At 36.6% G+C, this 15,807-nt stretch overlaps 1 protein-coding gene across 2 annotated transcripts in view; it reads left to right on the forward strand.

Moving 5' to 3' along the window:
* LOC124157536 (transformation/transcription domain-associated protein) overlaps positions 1–14,498 on the forward strand; it is a 105,849-nt gene extending 91,351 nt beyond the window's left edge. For both annotated transcript variants that reach the window (XM_046532351.1, XM_046532352.1), the window contains exons 58-66: positions 1,457–1,631; positions 1,758–1,989; positions 3,913–4,006; positions 4,396–4,611; positions 5,870–6,085; positions 6,761–7,019; positions 9,611–9,807; positions 12,160–12,303; positions 14,060–14,498. In XM_046532351.1, coding sequence (XP_046388307.1) covers positions 1,457–1,631; positions 1,758–1,989; positions 3,913–4,006; positions 4,396–4,611; positions 5,870–6,085; positions 6,761–7,019; positions 9,611–9,807; positions 12,160–12,303; positions 14,060–14,137 — 1,611 coding nt within the window. In that variant the 3' untranslated portion in view covers positions 14,138–14,498. The remainder of the gene's footprint in view (positions 1–1,456; positions 1,632–1,757; positions 1,990–3,912; positions 4,007–4,395; positions 4,612–5,869; positions 6,086–6,760; positions 7,020–9,610; positions 9,808–12,159; positions 12,304–14,059) is intronic.
* Positions 14,499–15,807: the final 1,309 nt, after the last annotated feature.

Raw genomic sequence — 15,807 nt, forward strand, 5'->3', positions numbered from 1 at the left:
CCAGAGTGATATGTGATACTATGATGCTATTTTTTTTTACCTCTAATTCCCTTTCAAAATTCCAATTATGTAATGGGTATGAAGGCATCTTCATTTCGAAGTTTATCTTTATTGTCGTTATCATAATAACATAAATCATAACTTGTCCCTCTAAGCATCATCATAATCCATCAAAATTTTACTACCTTTACTCATGAAATTAGATCCTAAAATTATTATGAAGTCCATTCTACAGTTTTATGAATGTGAAAGTACATAGTTGTAAAAGTGAATTTGCTCAGTGGTATATGATGATTTTGTTCATCAAAGAAATATCTGTCAATCCTGTGATGAGCAAAAGAAGAATGAAATTTGAAAAAGCAAATTATAAAAAATACCACTGTAAGTTTTTCAAATTCACTTTAGATGGAGTACTTAAATTCAACACCATGTAACTATCCATATGTATTAATCACCAAATTATTTCCTACTCTCTTGTGTCTCATTCTTTTTACTCTATTTATGTCTTTTACGATTATTATTTTTCTTGTCTCACTGGTAGTTCAGTTCCATGGAGGAATTGCTGAACCTCAGATTTGGCATTGATCGTTGTGTTCATTGTGTTTACTCACCTCTATGTTATTTTTTTATACTTATTTCACAGTCATTTTTCAGGCTTATCTCGCCTTCATTACACTTCCTTTCCTCTGATTCTTTTCAAACTGTCATTCATGAGTCACATAATATCAAATACCAAGGTCAAGTTGGGGTTCTTTACATCCAATAGAAGTTCTTAGCATTGGTTTTATGTTTCTTCTCTGGTTAGCTTTTTTTGTCAAATATTTTTCTGTGGAAAGAATCGTTGGCTGATAAAATAGTCACCAAAATGAAATTTGAAAATTTCATTTTGAAAATACATATGTGCAATTATTATTCCAATGGTTGAGTAAATTAGCATCATGTGATTTTCAGTGCTCTTTGAAATGGTGAAAGAGAAAGCATTGCTTTAGGCCTCCTGTTCCTTCTTGAGGGTCCTGTCTAATCCTTAATGGGGCTAAATTGTTCCTTAGAGTAGATTCATTTGAACTATGCCTCATTACTATTATTTGTGTCATAAAGTCATTTCTAACTCCCACAGCGTCAAGTGAAGACAACTTCAATGTTAACAATTCCTTTGCTATTTTACAATGTTAATTCTTGTTTTCAACTCTTTTTTTTTAATAAGCTTCTCTTTGAGGGAATGGATTTTAGTTTCACTTTTCCAGCAACTTTATCATAGTACAGAATTGTGCTTTTATTTTCCTTGTTTCTCTCTCTCTCATTCTCATGTTCGTGTTAGCTCTCATTTTTATGTCCATACAACCTTGTTTTTTAACTCCATATCTTTTACAATTATTCACCTTACATGTTTAACTTCCCTTGTAGACTTAACATGTTATCATGTGAATTAATCAGTACATTGTTATTTTATCAACAGATGGTGTGGTTTAGAGAGAATTGGTATGAGGAAGTTCTGCGTCAACTAAGGCAAGGACTTGCAAAGTGTCATGCCATTGCATTTGAAAATAGAGGTGCTGTAACGGAAGCGACCATCACTCCTCATACTCAGAACTTTGTGAAGAAACTAGTCTCAACTTTTGGAATAGGAATAGGTAAAATGACGCCATTAGATAAACACATTATTTATTTATTTTTTATTATTTTCTTAGTTAGATCAAAGTTGATGATTATGGTTGGTGATCATAATAAGTGAGTGCATTTCAAATTTCTATTTATAGAAAATATCAACAGCAGTGGCAGTGTCAGCACTACTTTTGGTAGTGCTGCTTCTGAAAGTTTAGCGAGAAGAGCTCAGGCCACAGTGCAGGACCCAGTGTTCCAGAGAATGAAAGGACAGTTCTCCTCTGACTTTGATTTCACTGTTCCTGGTGCTGTAAAACTCCATAATCTCATCCACAAGCTCAAGAAGTGGATCAAAATCTTGGAGGCCAAGACTAAGTTACTTCCTAAGTTAGTACACAAAACTTTTATATCCCTTTGGTATAGGTAGCTTAATAAGGCTCTTGTAATATTATGATTGGGCCTGTCGATATCGATGAAGATGAAGCACCATCTCTCACTTGGTTGCTTGTGAAAAGGGTCAAGCTGTGGCATGATGGGGAAAAGTGCTTCTCACTGAGACCTCTTATGTCTAAAATGTTTGGGGTTTGTTATGTTTTTGTCTCTTGGATTTGGTGCTTTGTGGGAGTGTTTTGCCCTAGGGATGGTATTTATTAGAGATGGGTCGGTTCCAGTTCCCGGTTCTCAGTACTACCTGTTCTTGGCTGTGGAATAGGTATCGAGAACCGATCGCATGAAGTCGGTTCTTTGGAACCGGCTCGGTGCGGTGACGAGGATTTGAATTTGGTACCCTAAGCCAAAATGGTTTGCAGCGTATTCAAAGCCAAAAAGATTAAAAAATGCATATATTACTTTCCGATTGCATGGCGTCCATGTTTTTTTATTTTGAGAGTTGCTCGCTAACACGCCTATTTAAGGATTCATCAGTTTGTTGTTCTTGCCAAGGTTATAACATTTCTGTAGCCGCGGCCGCTTTCAAACAAGCTGACTTTTTTCTTGCTGCCGTCCACGGTACGGCAAATTACCATAGGTCCCTATGTGAAACAAGTCAATTCGCACCGTTGACGGCACGGCACCCATTTCAATCCAGCCCGGCGATGTGAAGTCTCTGGCATGAAATGTACTCAATTGAGGCTGATTTCAGACGATATGACTTCTCCTCGGCCGCTATTCATGTGAAATTCAGGCGGCTTTCAGACGAGACGGCTCTCTGCAACACCGTGCTGTGAACAGCGGCCTGCGGAAAATCGTTTCATCTTGATGGTCTTACAATTGAATTATGTACACATGCAGTGATTCCTTGACAAATGAGCTAGACGAGAGCTTGTTCCTAATTTGATAAACCTATGCAAGGCATCGAAAAGTGTGGTTATCCTGCAGAATGCAACACTACATTACAATTTTTGCGTTAAATCACATCCACCCAGTTTATCCGTGGTGTCGCTGTACCGGCGTGTTGAGCAGTTTATTGTTGAGGTTATAAAAACGGTGACAGTGAAGCATCAGAATAAGTTGTCAATTAAAGCTACAATTTAAGCTGCATCACAGAATACAGAATATATTTTGAACCGACTCACAAGTTACAACAAATTAACGGATGATGTCGACAGAAGTTGGGGGAGTTTCACTATTGATCCTACTACTTTACTAACTATTTATGCAGCATGTAAACTGTGCTCCAAGTATATTTTTTGCAGCCTTTCAAAATCAGCATCGACCACCACTGTTATTATTTAACGCCTGTTCAGCACAGCAGGCAATATTTCTGGCAAAAGAAGAATAGATAGGGGAAAAATGTTGAATTTTTGAAATTAAAATCTGGAGGAATAACCAGTGGCTGCCTCATGTATTGTGACATTTTGGTCGACCATACAGTCTTTAACAACATGTTATTTAAAACTTTTACTTGGCAAATAAATTTATGGAGATGATTTTAAGTTTTTTTAAAGAGCTTTCCTGCTAATTTACACGTTTAGTGAAACTATTTTCATTCACTTCTCATGGTTGTTCATTTGAATTTGCCATTAATTCAGATAATAAGAGTTCATCCTTGGAACCGAGTATCAAGAACCGAGAACCAATGGGGGAGAACTGGACCGGTACCGAGAACCGAAAAAATTTAGGAACCGACTCATCCTTAGTACATATTTATCATTGGAGGTACTCGAATAGTGGAACCTTAATGACATCATATAGCTCTGTATATTCCCGGGAAAATTTAATAATTCTTTGTTGTCATCAGTCTTTCAAGAGGCTGTGAGAATATAAATTCTTCATGGAAAGCATCAATTGTAATTTTTTGCTATGTTGCAGATCCTTTTTGGTTGAGGAAAAGTGCCGGTTCCTGAGCAATTTTAGTCTTCAAACTGCAGAAGTTGAACTACCTGGAGAATTTCTCTTGCCCAAGGTAAGACCTCTTAGTCTGTTGGGAAGTCCACCATGCTAAAACTACCTAGGGATTACTGATTACATCTTTATTAAATTCAGCTCAGTCATTATTTGGTCAGTATCCAGTCACTCAACGTAAGAATGCTTGTGCTGAGTTATTGTAGCCAACAAATTTAACCATAGTGTAGGGAATCACTAAAAGGGAAGATAAATTTTCATATGAAAATTCTGAAGATAAAGGAATTTGATTGATTGAAATCTTTTAGTGTCAAATCATTCCAATTTCATGTTATATAATTTTGAATTATACTGTATTCAAGCAGATTATACTTTAGATCTAAGCATTCCCTCATAAAAATTCCCACATCCTCCTTTATCTAGTTGATGTTGTTTGTATTTTATTTCTAGCATTCCCACTATTATGTTCGTATTTCGCGATTCATGCCTCGAGTAGAGATAGTCCAGAAGCACAACACTGCTGCTCGACGGCTGTATATACGTGGTCACAATGGGAAGATTTATCCATATCTGGTGGTAAATGATTCTGGATTGGGAGATGCACGCCGTGAGGAACGGGTTTTGCAATTGCTACGAATGCTGAACCATTACCTTGGAAAGCAGAAAGTGAGTATTTTATATTTATAACATTTTATGATACTGGAGATGCATCAATCACATGGATTTGGTGGATATACGAGAGCTGTTTTTTATCTACCTCTGATGGGTAATAAAAGAAGAATAGTTCACATATAAGAATCCATTCATTACTTAAAATTTATGTACTCTCATGGTTACTTTTCGATATAATCACTGTAAAGATTCAGACACTTGTCGTATCTATGTATAAGATTTCCAATATCATCTTCATGAAAGTAGCCACCAACAAACTGAAATGAGCTTTTTAGAAATGAGCTTTCACATTGTCTTGAAACTCCTTGTTAGTTGAACCGAAGTAGAACCGTTGCTCACCTGGCCATTTCTTGTGCCCAGGGTCACTCGGTGCACCCGGATTGTGTGGTAGGTGATCAATAATATCCCATTGACCGTGATGAAGGATTTTTTAGGTTGCAGCAGCACTGTGAGGATGTGCATTGTCATGGATGAGAATACCGTATATGTCTGAATATAGTCCCCCCTTATTTTTCAAAAATGCCTGTGGTAAAAGTAAAGGGGGGGGACTATATTCAAATGCATTTATTCAACTTTTCCCGAAACTGAAGCCTCAAAATTAGGGGGGGGGGCTATATTCAGAGGGGGGACTATATTCGGAGAAATACGGTAATTCCAGAAGTCATCATGCTTCTTCTGTTGTTTTGAATTTTTCTTTGCAAACATTTTAAAGTTTCCTAATAAGCAGCTGCATTAATTGTGGTCCCTTGTAGTGGGCACAACGTTTTCTGTAGCCTTAGTGTAGCCTAACAATTGAGTTGAAAGATCTTGAAATTTCAGGAAATTTTACTGACAAACCACTTATTGTGGACCTATGGTTTTCTCTGACCTTTTCATCAGCTCGTACCACAATGTCTTCTGTGGCGACAGACTTGCTTCCTTGTCCCCCTTCATCATGCTTATCAGTTCGGCCAACTTTAAATTTCCACCACCACTTATGATGAGCAATACTGCACATCACGTCCACCTGCCGCACGTCTGATTGTTGTGCGAATCAAACGGAGGTTGAATAAAAAACAGCTCTTGTAATTGCTGTCAACTCGACTAACTGTTTTTTATTATTCGTCATTTTATTATTATATTGTTTCAGTTTTCACAAAAAATTGTATGGTTGATGTTTATGAGAATTTTTGTGGCTAAGTTTAACAAAGTATAAGCACAATAAAAATTTTATTTTGCCATCATGGTTATTATTTGCCTCCTCTTCTTTTAGGAAACTTCACGAAGGTTTTTGCACATAACAGTGCCTCGTGTAGTTGCTGTCTCCCCTCAGATGCGTCTGGTGGAGGATAGCCCATCTTCTGTTTCCCTTCTTGATATTTACAAAAGACGATGTGCTCGAAGGCCTATGGAATATGATGCTCCTGTTGCACGTTATTATGAGAGATTGGCTGCTGTTCAGGCTAGAGGATCTCAAGCCAGCCACCAGGTATGGATTTAATTACTCAGTAATTATTTCTCTAAGCATTGAAAATTGCATCATTTTAACATAATGCAAACTAAGATAATAAGGTATATTTGAATGATTGATATATTTGGTGTTATCTATTAAACCTTTATGATACAGATCTTCAGCAAACATGATTTTTGTTGAAAATAAGGTGATGTATATTTTATTTATTTGGGAATACAAATTGACTTATGTTCAACTTAAAATAGTATTACCCAATTATTTATTTCACATTTACCTCTTGTATAAATTGAAGAAATGGGTACCTATAAAACAAACAATACCGTATTTGCACGAATCTAAGACGAACACGATTCTAAGACGACCCCCCCTTTTTTGGAACACCACAAGGGAAAATTTTTTTTTTCCTGATAACGATACGAATGAACGATGAATGCTGGAATGTTTGGCTCGGTTGCCTAAGTCACAGGAAACGCAGGATTTTTGGTGTGTAATTATGATATTCAGTAAAGGATTCAAACAAGATTTTAGCTAATTACAGGAATACTAGTACTTTATTGAGACACTTAGGTCATATTGTTTATTCGACTAATAGTTTCTTCGGCAGGACCATGGTCCAAAAGAGGTTTCACATATTGAGAATGAGTTTGATGAAGGGCATCTAATTATATTAAATTTTCTCTTTTATTGCAGGTTTTGAGAGATATACTGAGAGAGGTACAAAATAACATGGTTCCTCGTTCACTCCTAAGAGATTGGGCTGTAAACACGTTTCAGTCTGCCACCGATTATTGGACATTCCGGAAGACATTTACTCTTCAACTTGCTTTGGCAGCTTTTGTAGAGTACGTTCTTCACCTAACAAGACTGAACCCAGATATGATGTATATTCACCAGGATTCTGGCTTGATCAATGTATCATATTTTAAATTTGACGTTGATGATGGCACAGGTAATAGTCTCTTGTATTTGGTTTATTCAAGGTTTTGGATGGATACATATTGTGAAGTTTGAGAGAATTTTGTTATTTTTTATTGATTCTATACTTTGCAATTAGCATCAGATACCCCTTTTCTACCATACTTCTATATGACCACATAATCTATTGACTTCATATTCAGTCATGTATGCAAGCATGTAATCCTCAAAGAAAATAATTTGCTGTAAGATAATCAGTTGACTTTACTGTTAATCAACCTTGGATCTCCCAGAAGGAAATTCACTTACTGTGATGACTTGCAGGGCTATTCTGTATTTTGGGGATGCAATATTGCGCCACCGCTATTTCCCTCTTTCAAATGGCATCGATTTTGATTCTGCAAATGGCATCGATTTTGATTCTGCAAATTGCATCGCGTTATATTCTGCCGATTTTGAGGGCATAATATATCGTCTCCGTGAAATCTGTAGTCAGTAAGAAAATTTGTGTAGGGCAAATAATACAAGTCGAGTAATTCATAAAGTTATTTATAAATATGTAATTGCTAGGCATAAAATATCTTTTTATAAATTATTCCATCGTGGTCAGTGATAGCCAATTTTAGATTTTATGATATTACCTGCTAATTCAAGAACTCTGAGAGCAAGATACAAAATGACGATCGAAAACAGTTCCTTGCATTGCAGACAATGAAAATCAATTTCGTACAGTATTTATGATCAAACTCATCAGCAGAGAATGGGATTTAACATGAAAATAACTCTCCTGCCTTCGTAAATACCCTTGCTAGCATTCTATCATGGGCTCAAACAGCACCGCTGCAATTGAAAATGCATCTTGCTATCACATAGATCCTCACACATTTTCGGTGTCTCATTTGTTTATTGCAAAGAAACGAGAAATATGATTGGATGTGTACAGAATTCCGCCCCTGGTAGGGGCCACAATCGGAATAACGCCAGCCAAATGCTGGAATATTGTCAATGCTATAAAGCGACCCCAAATTCCATTTAGGGGCCGCTATTTTGAGATAGTGAGTCAGGGGGATGTAATATTGCGCCACAAATAGCATCATTGTTATGGTAGCACACCCGCTATCTTTTACAGAATAGCCCTGTTGGTGATGTAACTGGTTGGTTGGCTGACTGGGAATTGGGTGATCCTGGTTTGAATCCAGGTGAACGCTAGTTATTTTTTGCAGTGAATGTCTTCCATAGGTGCTTTTATTAAGTATTTTTGTTCTTAGGTCACTTGTTTGTATCGTTGCATTTTATGACTTTCGATGTCTGAAAAGATGGAAGTTCCTTTACACATTAAAGACCGGGTGTTTTTTGTTTTTTGAACTTACCACTGTGGCCGGGAAGCTTGGTTGTTAGCAGTCAACTATAATTAATTTAATTACTGTATAACTAATGAAAAAATAAAGGCAATCAAGTTTAATTGCCTACCGATGTAATCAGTGCTTAGATTAAGTAGTTACTATGTATCATTACAGGTAGCATATATAGGCAGAATGTAGAAAACAGGAGTTAACCGGTGACCCGTCTGCAATCTGTTAAAAGGAGATTGATTGGGTGTGTTAAATAATGCATCGAGTTTGAAACTAATTCTTTATAAAAATACTTTAGTAGGGTTCCTACAGGTCAGGGAAATGTTAGGGAAAGTTGGTGACAGTCAGGGAATTCTCCATAGGTTCAGCAAGAAAATGAAAATTGTGGTTGAACACACGGTGCCTTGCTACATTAGTGCAGTGAGGGGGGTGTTATATTGCTTTCCTGGACAGGCAGCATGCGGTATTAGAGTGATTACAAAATCACTAAGTACCAAAATGATATTAGGCTTTTTGTGATTCCAATCTGATCCAAAATAAAGCACAATAAATTTGGGCTCAACTGGAGAACGGTTAGAAGTCATGCATAGGCCTCGAGTATTGAAAAATAGAATTTCCTGGAGAGGACACGAAAGTGTCTATCTTCCTTCCCACCACCCCACAGAACAGTAGGCAAAGGTTTGCCTTGCCTCCAAGTTTTGTCTCCCAAGAGCACCCTCCTTTCCACTCACAACCATTCTGAGCATTTACTGGCTGTTTACTCCCGAACAAAATTTAAGATGTGTAAACCTCATTTGAAGATTAAAACAAAATGAACTGAGGACTAAGCCTAAAGAATATATCTTGAATTTTAGTGGTGGTCCAGTAGTTTTTGGAGGCAAATATTGTGATTTTTTTATAGGTTGAATTACATTAATCAAGTAGAAATGTTTTTGGATAAGCACCTGATTGAGTTCCAACTGAGTAGAAACTATCTGGCCAACCTGTTTTTGTATTTCCTACTTGCATTAGTGTTTGAATGGATATCATGCAAAACTTTCCAATTTATGACTAAGATATTTTAGCTTTCTTAGCCATGTTTAATATATTTTATTTTCACTGATGTTCTTCCTTAATGCGTAATATTTTTGGTTTCATGATTATGGAAAAACTGAAACACTTCAATTCTATCTATTCGTACATTTTCACGCATGTGGTAAATGATTTTGTTTAAACTTTCTTCTGATATTTAATAATTGGTGACTTATGATAAGTGCCTCTGTGGTTTTTATAGGTGAGCTTGATGCCAACCGTCCAGTTCCCTTTAGACTAACTCCGAACATATTTGATTTTGTGACGACGGTTGGTGTGGGAGGCCCACTGACAGCAAGCATGATAGCTTCTGCAAGGTGTTTGGTCACACCTGGCTTCAAAGTACAAACCATCTTGAGGGCAGTTTTAAGGGATGAGATGATTGCATGGCATAAAAAGGTAAGCATTTTCAGTTGTGGCCCCTACTCTGAAATAATATTTTGAATTAAGAGTGTCTCTTTATGTATTCCACAGCTTGAGACATAACTTGTTTGAAGTACAATCCAACCCATTTGTAACAAACATGTTATGGAATGAATTACCTTTTGTTCCCCTTCAAAAACGACCATTTTGTTTTGCCGAAAAAATCCCTCTTATCACAATTACCGCATTTCTTAAAAATCACCCCTCGGTGGGTAGCATCTACTTTTTCAATAACTTTGAATGAGTGATCACTCCCTGGATCAGATTTTGCTGTACTTAAAGTTACATATTTTCTATGGAGAGTTTGAACTTCACAAATGGCTATTCTCGGCACTTAAAAAGCATGATTTAATTTGGAAGTCAGTTTTTTCAGTTGGCAGAGTATTAAGATTTTTATCTTAGAATCATAGATTTGGATCTTAACTAATAAAATAAATATTTTTTTAAATCAGCCTAGGTGTCATTATAGATAGCAGAATACATTCTGTCAAAACAAGGGCATTTCACCACCCCTTAACAGTACTGAAAAAAACTATTGCCTGTTTTACCTGTAGTTCTGCATTGTTAGGGGATAAGTATCTTGCAAAAAATATTAATAACCAGACATCAATCTCTTTGAATTAAATAATGGCTCAGTATTGAAAATAGATGTTTGTACTGTGTGATATTATGAATTTGCTGATTGGCTCTTTTTTCTATGATTCATGTCCCTTTGTATAAGGGAAACGAAAATGTGTGATTGACTAAACATCAACTCGTAAAAATTATGAGTTGCATTTTCTCATTCATTGTTCATTCAGGTTTTTTTCTTATAAAATGTCGATTGTAAGTTGTATTCAGTGTAGAACACAGGTTTTTGTGCCCAATTATTTAGAATTTTACGCCTTTCATTTTGTGTACAATTCCTAACGCCATAAATTGAAAGCTGTTCCTACAGTCTCTTTTACATTTTGCTTATCTAGGTTATCACATAATGTAGCTAGTTTATCATCATTACACTCTCTGTCTCCTTTAATCCTCAACGTCTTAATCCTCTTGTACTTGAGGGGGGGGGATGTCATCACTTTCTGCCGAGCCTTGGTGGAGATACCACCTCTTATTATTATCAAAGTCAGCCAATAATACACATCATGTGATCTAAGGGGTGGGTTAAGGTTGTTGTTTGGGGGTGTTGGGGGAGGGTTTCAACTCTTTCTGCAGAGCCTTGGTGATATGCAACACCTCTCAGCCATAATGCATCCAAGGTCTAATATAACCTGCCCCCCACCCTAAACCCCACTCCTTACAAATAAATTAAAAACTTTGACTATCATTTTTATTTCTTATTTCAGGGTAAACTGTAGGACTAGATAATGTTTAAACATTTTCGTTAATTAACGACAAAATATGTATTCAAAAAATGTGCAAAAGCCATTGTCTTGATCTATATAAATTTTTGCAACTTAAGCCTGAATCACACGATCATTTTTTTTCGTCGCGAAAGTGATCACTATCGAGATCACTTTTCCCGTCGCGAAAAGCAATCGCTCCAGTGATCATTTTTCTGAATCACACGGTCACTCCCGCCGTCGCTTTTCGCATCATTTCCAATATCACAGCTCGTTGTCATAGGACCCACATTACGAAAATATATAGCGTGTTTGTTTATTGTCCCACCATTGTCAAATGCTGTGCTGCAATCACACCATACGGGATTTTAGGGACGGTTTTAGCGACGGATAAAGCGACCGGACGAGTGATGAAAAATAGCGATGGGAATCCTCATCTCGCTCGCGATCGCAAAAAAACAATTGCCGCCTTTCGCGACGAAAAAAAATGATCGTGTGATTCAGGCTTTACCGTGGAAGATGAATGCTGTAGACAGAGTAGTTTTCCCTTGGTTGAGTTACAAAGTTCATGAAGTTGACAATATGGCTAATTTTACGGTGCGCAGAGTCACGTATTGCAATGGTGTGTCTGCATTTTTTATTTTTTCATAAAACAAAAAGTACATTGGAATTAAGAATAAAATTTTCTTTAAAATGACGTATTATTCATTATTTTAGTATTTCTTAAAAGGTGGCGATAACATTGACCAGGAAAGTGTTAGATCATTCATGTGATGTATGTATAATCCTTGAAAATTAATCTTACTATTGGTAATATTTTCGACAGCTTTATATATGTCTCTATGTGGGCTTAATATGAATCACCTTCTACCTGTATGTTTTTGACTCATTCAGATTTAAACAATTGTCTTTCCTTACTATTTGGTTTGAATTCCTAGTTTTCTTGAAGGTGCTGTTGATAGATGTCATAAGCCATTCTAACCTATTCTTCTACTTTCAGAAACAAGATGATACATCAGAGACACCAACTGCTGCTCCTCCAGACATGGAGGGAGATTTATTGGTGAACATGGTGACTCGGGCTGTTAATGCTGTGATGAATCGTCTGCAGTCTCTTGCCACTTTTGAAGGAACTGACAGCAAGGTAATTAAAATAGAAAAATCAGTGAAGCTAATGAGATTATTGATAAATGCCTTCTTTTTAAAGAAATTAGCCCTTGAAATATTCTGAATTGAAGAATAGTGGTGATGCCATTGCCGAAAGTATTCTGTAACAGCACTACGGCACACTCCTGATTATCTGGGCTAATGATGGGGAAAGACGATTAATCAGAAAACACGGATAACCGAAACTTTCACATTAATTCTTGTAATGTTCATAATTTACGTAAAATAAACAAAATATTATTATCTATGCAGTTATTCTGTTACTTTAGAGAGCTTCCCGGACTCATTGAGAGCTTTCTTTGCCAGTTCGCGATCTTTTTAGCGGCGATAACATTGTTGCACTCATTATTGTTACTGCTCCATGTAAGGCCTGGTTTCGAAAAACCACACATCCATGGCTTAGTGATCACAGATACAGAAAAGTTGTTTGCACGAATGCTTCAAAAGCACTGCTCGATGTCAGAAACTACACTGTCAGGCACCACGCCGTGTAGTCGCCTCTTGCACAAGTTGCCCGGGTTGCACGAGCGTGGTCGCCCACTGCGAGGCTTGGAAAACATGGTGCTCCCGTGAATGCAGCTGCCGTGCAATCGCTTCCATTTTACGAAGGGGATTATAACAGAAATAATAAGCCCGGTGTATCCTAGAATTCATGCAGCATTTCCAGTGATTTTACGTCTGATTTTATATTTTTATAAAGATAGCGGAAAATATTGAGCAGGAGTGAAAATCATGCACGGATAATCCGCAGCCGGATAATCAGGAGTCTGCCGTATTTTCTTTTTGACATACATCTCATGAGTTGAATATGCAAAAATATAAGCATGAAGGCTTATCAATACTTTTTACATGCCAGTTAAACTCCTCTTATAGTTTTCCTTATACTATTGCCAAAACACTACATTCTACGCTCACTATTGCTCTAAAAATGAATATTTTTCATCCTTCATCATATATTTTATCACTGAAGGTTAGTGTCTTCTCCCTTGTCAGAGACCTCTTAGAGTTATGATGAATAATCAGATCTGAAGTTATCTATAGCAAGACAGTCAGCTCTATCCAGATGTGGGTAGTCTAAAAAAATTGACTAGTCAATATATCTGGCAATTTCTACAACATTAATTTTGATTTATATAAGTCATACTTGAGTCTCTTGATATTTAGTACACCCTTGCCTCATTATTTTAATCTTTTTAGAGTACTGATGTTAGAGCAAATTCTATCATTTGTTGAATCACCATTATATCTGGATGAGGAATCAGTGTAAAAACCTTCCCGATTTTTTTCACTCCACCTTCACCCCTGAATGGTTTATCTGGTTGTTTTCTGATGGTATATTAGGAGAACTTTATTGTCGAGGATTTGCTTGACAATGAAGTTTTACTCAAAACCTGGATAGATTATAAGATTTTTTTATGTGTAACAAAGTTGGTATTGTCATTTACATAAGTTCTTAAGAGAAGGCAAATAGTCTTTTAAGTTTTAAGTATACTATTAATGGCTCATTGAATTATTTCTCATTCATGAAAACTTTACAGTTTCCTCTTTTTAGCAGTCATATCCTGAAGCAACAACATGTCATTACAAGTTATGTGGCAACTTAGGTTGTATTGTTCTTATTGGGTTATAAATTTATGAACCTTTCGTGCTAGCATTCAGAGTCGGTAATTGTTTACTTCGGTATTTATTTGAGGAACTTTTTGTTTCATAGATTTAATCTTTTGCTTTTTCAGGTGAGCACCTTAGTTGCTGCAGCCAATAGCCATGATAACCTGTGCCGTATGGATCCTGCTTGGCATCCATGGCTGTAGAGGGGGAATATTATTCTTCCGTTATCTTGTAAATAAGGGACATTTAGGAAGACAGTGAAAGTTAAAAAGGTGTGCATATTGTGTAAGTGCTCGCAGTGCAGACAAAGATACTTCTACCTCTGCTTCCTGACTCATTGAGATGTCTTCCTTTGTGTCTATGTAGTGATACAGTGTTTGCCAAAGTTGCATTTGCAGTTGGTGCAAGCTAGATTTTTGTAAAAAGTGTGAATGATTTTGATTTGTGAACCAGTATTCATATGTCCATGTATGAATGAGTGTATGACTTATGTTTTGAATGTTTTTTTTCTATGTAGAACATTTTAAGTACAAAATGAAATAAAATGTATATGTCGATGAAAGATCTTTGCATTTTAATTCCAAAGTATAACTCACACTCATTCATTATGAGATTGTCAACCTTTGGCTGTTAACTACTTGCCCTCAAGGTTTCGAGTATTATCACACTCTCACATGATCCAGAGGTGGATCTGGGGGGTGGGGGGCTATTGACCCTCCCCAAGGTATCCAATTTAAGCCAGATGAAATGGTAATTTTGTTCAGACCCCACCACTACTACTACTACTGTGACCAATAAAATTCAAAGCAGTTACATAAGGGAATGCTTAAGAGATATTTCTTTTTTTTTATCGTTCACCTTATATATAAAGTGCATCAAATAAATTTAAAACAGACATAATAACCCTGTATTACTTGCGCGTTATGCTTGAGAATATAGGGTATCTAATAAATGCAGTTCATGAGGTCGTTCACTCATCTGAAATGGCAATTCAATAAAAGAATTCAGTGGATGAAAAGGAAAGATAACTACACCAAAAATGTCTTTCCCATTCAACTATTCTATTGTGAGATCAGACTGGAAAATGCCATTTTCTTTTCATGAGTTGGTGATGTTATTAAGCTATGCCTCATCGACTTGCTAAGGGAGATCTCTTCATGAAGGCCAGGAATTGTCCTCAAGAGTGTAAACAACAAACCATCCAAGGCCCATGCAAAGGGCTGAGTAGAAGAGAAGAAGCGGCAACCATCTTGGCATGAATTAATGAAGTCAATACCTTATCTGCAGAAGGGTTAAGTGAACAATGGAAAAGTACAGGTCTATTAATTTTCTAACTCTTGTCACATTCAACACTAAAATAAAATTGGTGAACAAACCCACTGCCTTAATATACAATCCTCCAAATAACTGCCTGCTATAAGAGTATATTTTATGGAGGACAGATTTTGTCTCTTTCCTCTAGCACAGTCGAAGGTTATTTGGGACTAAAAAAACAATAGAAATTTTCAACCTCTGACCATGCAAACATTGAAATGGCAAAGCCAGAGATCACACAGTAGTGAATGAATGGTGGCGGGGTGCACCCTATAATTTCTGGAAAATTGAATAATGCTAGTCTTTGAGATCTATCTCCAATGAAAGTTTTTAGATCACCAGCTTAAAAAACAATATTTAAAAATAATTCATGAATTTCTAAAAGCCACGTCTCCACGTATACTAACCCATAACAGCAGAGGTGTGTTGCGTATCACCAAGGCTCTGAAGAAAGAGTTGAAGCCCCCCCCTTTTATTAAACAACAACCTTAAACCACCCCTTAGATCACATTTTTCACATGCATTTAATATTCACCAAGATGGAAGCATCATGACATCA

Source organism: Ischnura elegans, chromosome 4 (assembly GCF_921293095.1).
Source record: "Ischnura elegans chromosome 4, ioIscEleg1.1, whole genome shotgun sequence".
Taxonomy (NCBI): Eukaryota; Metazoa; Arthropoda; class Insecta; order Odonata; family Coenagrionidae; genus Ischnura; species Ischnura elegans.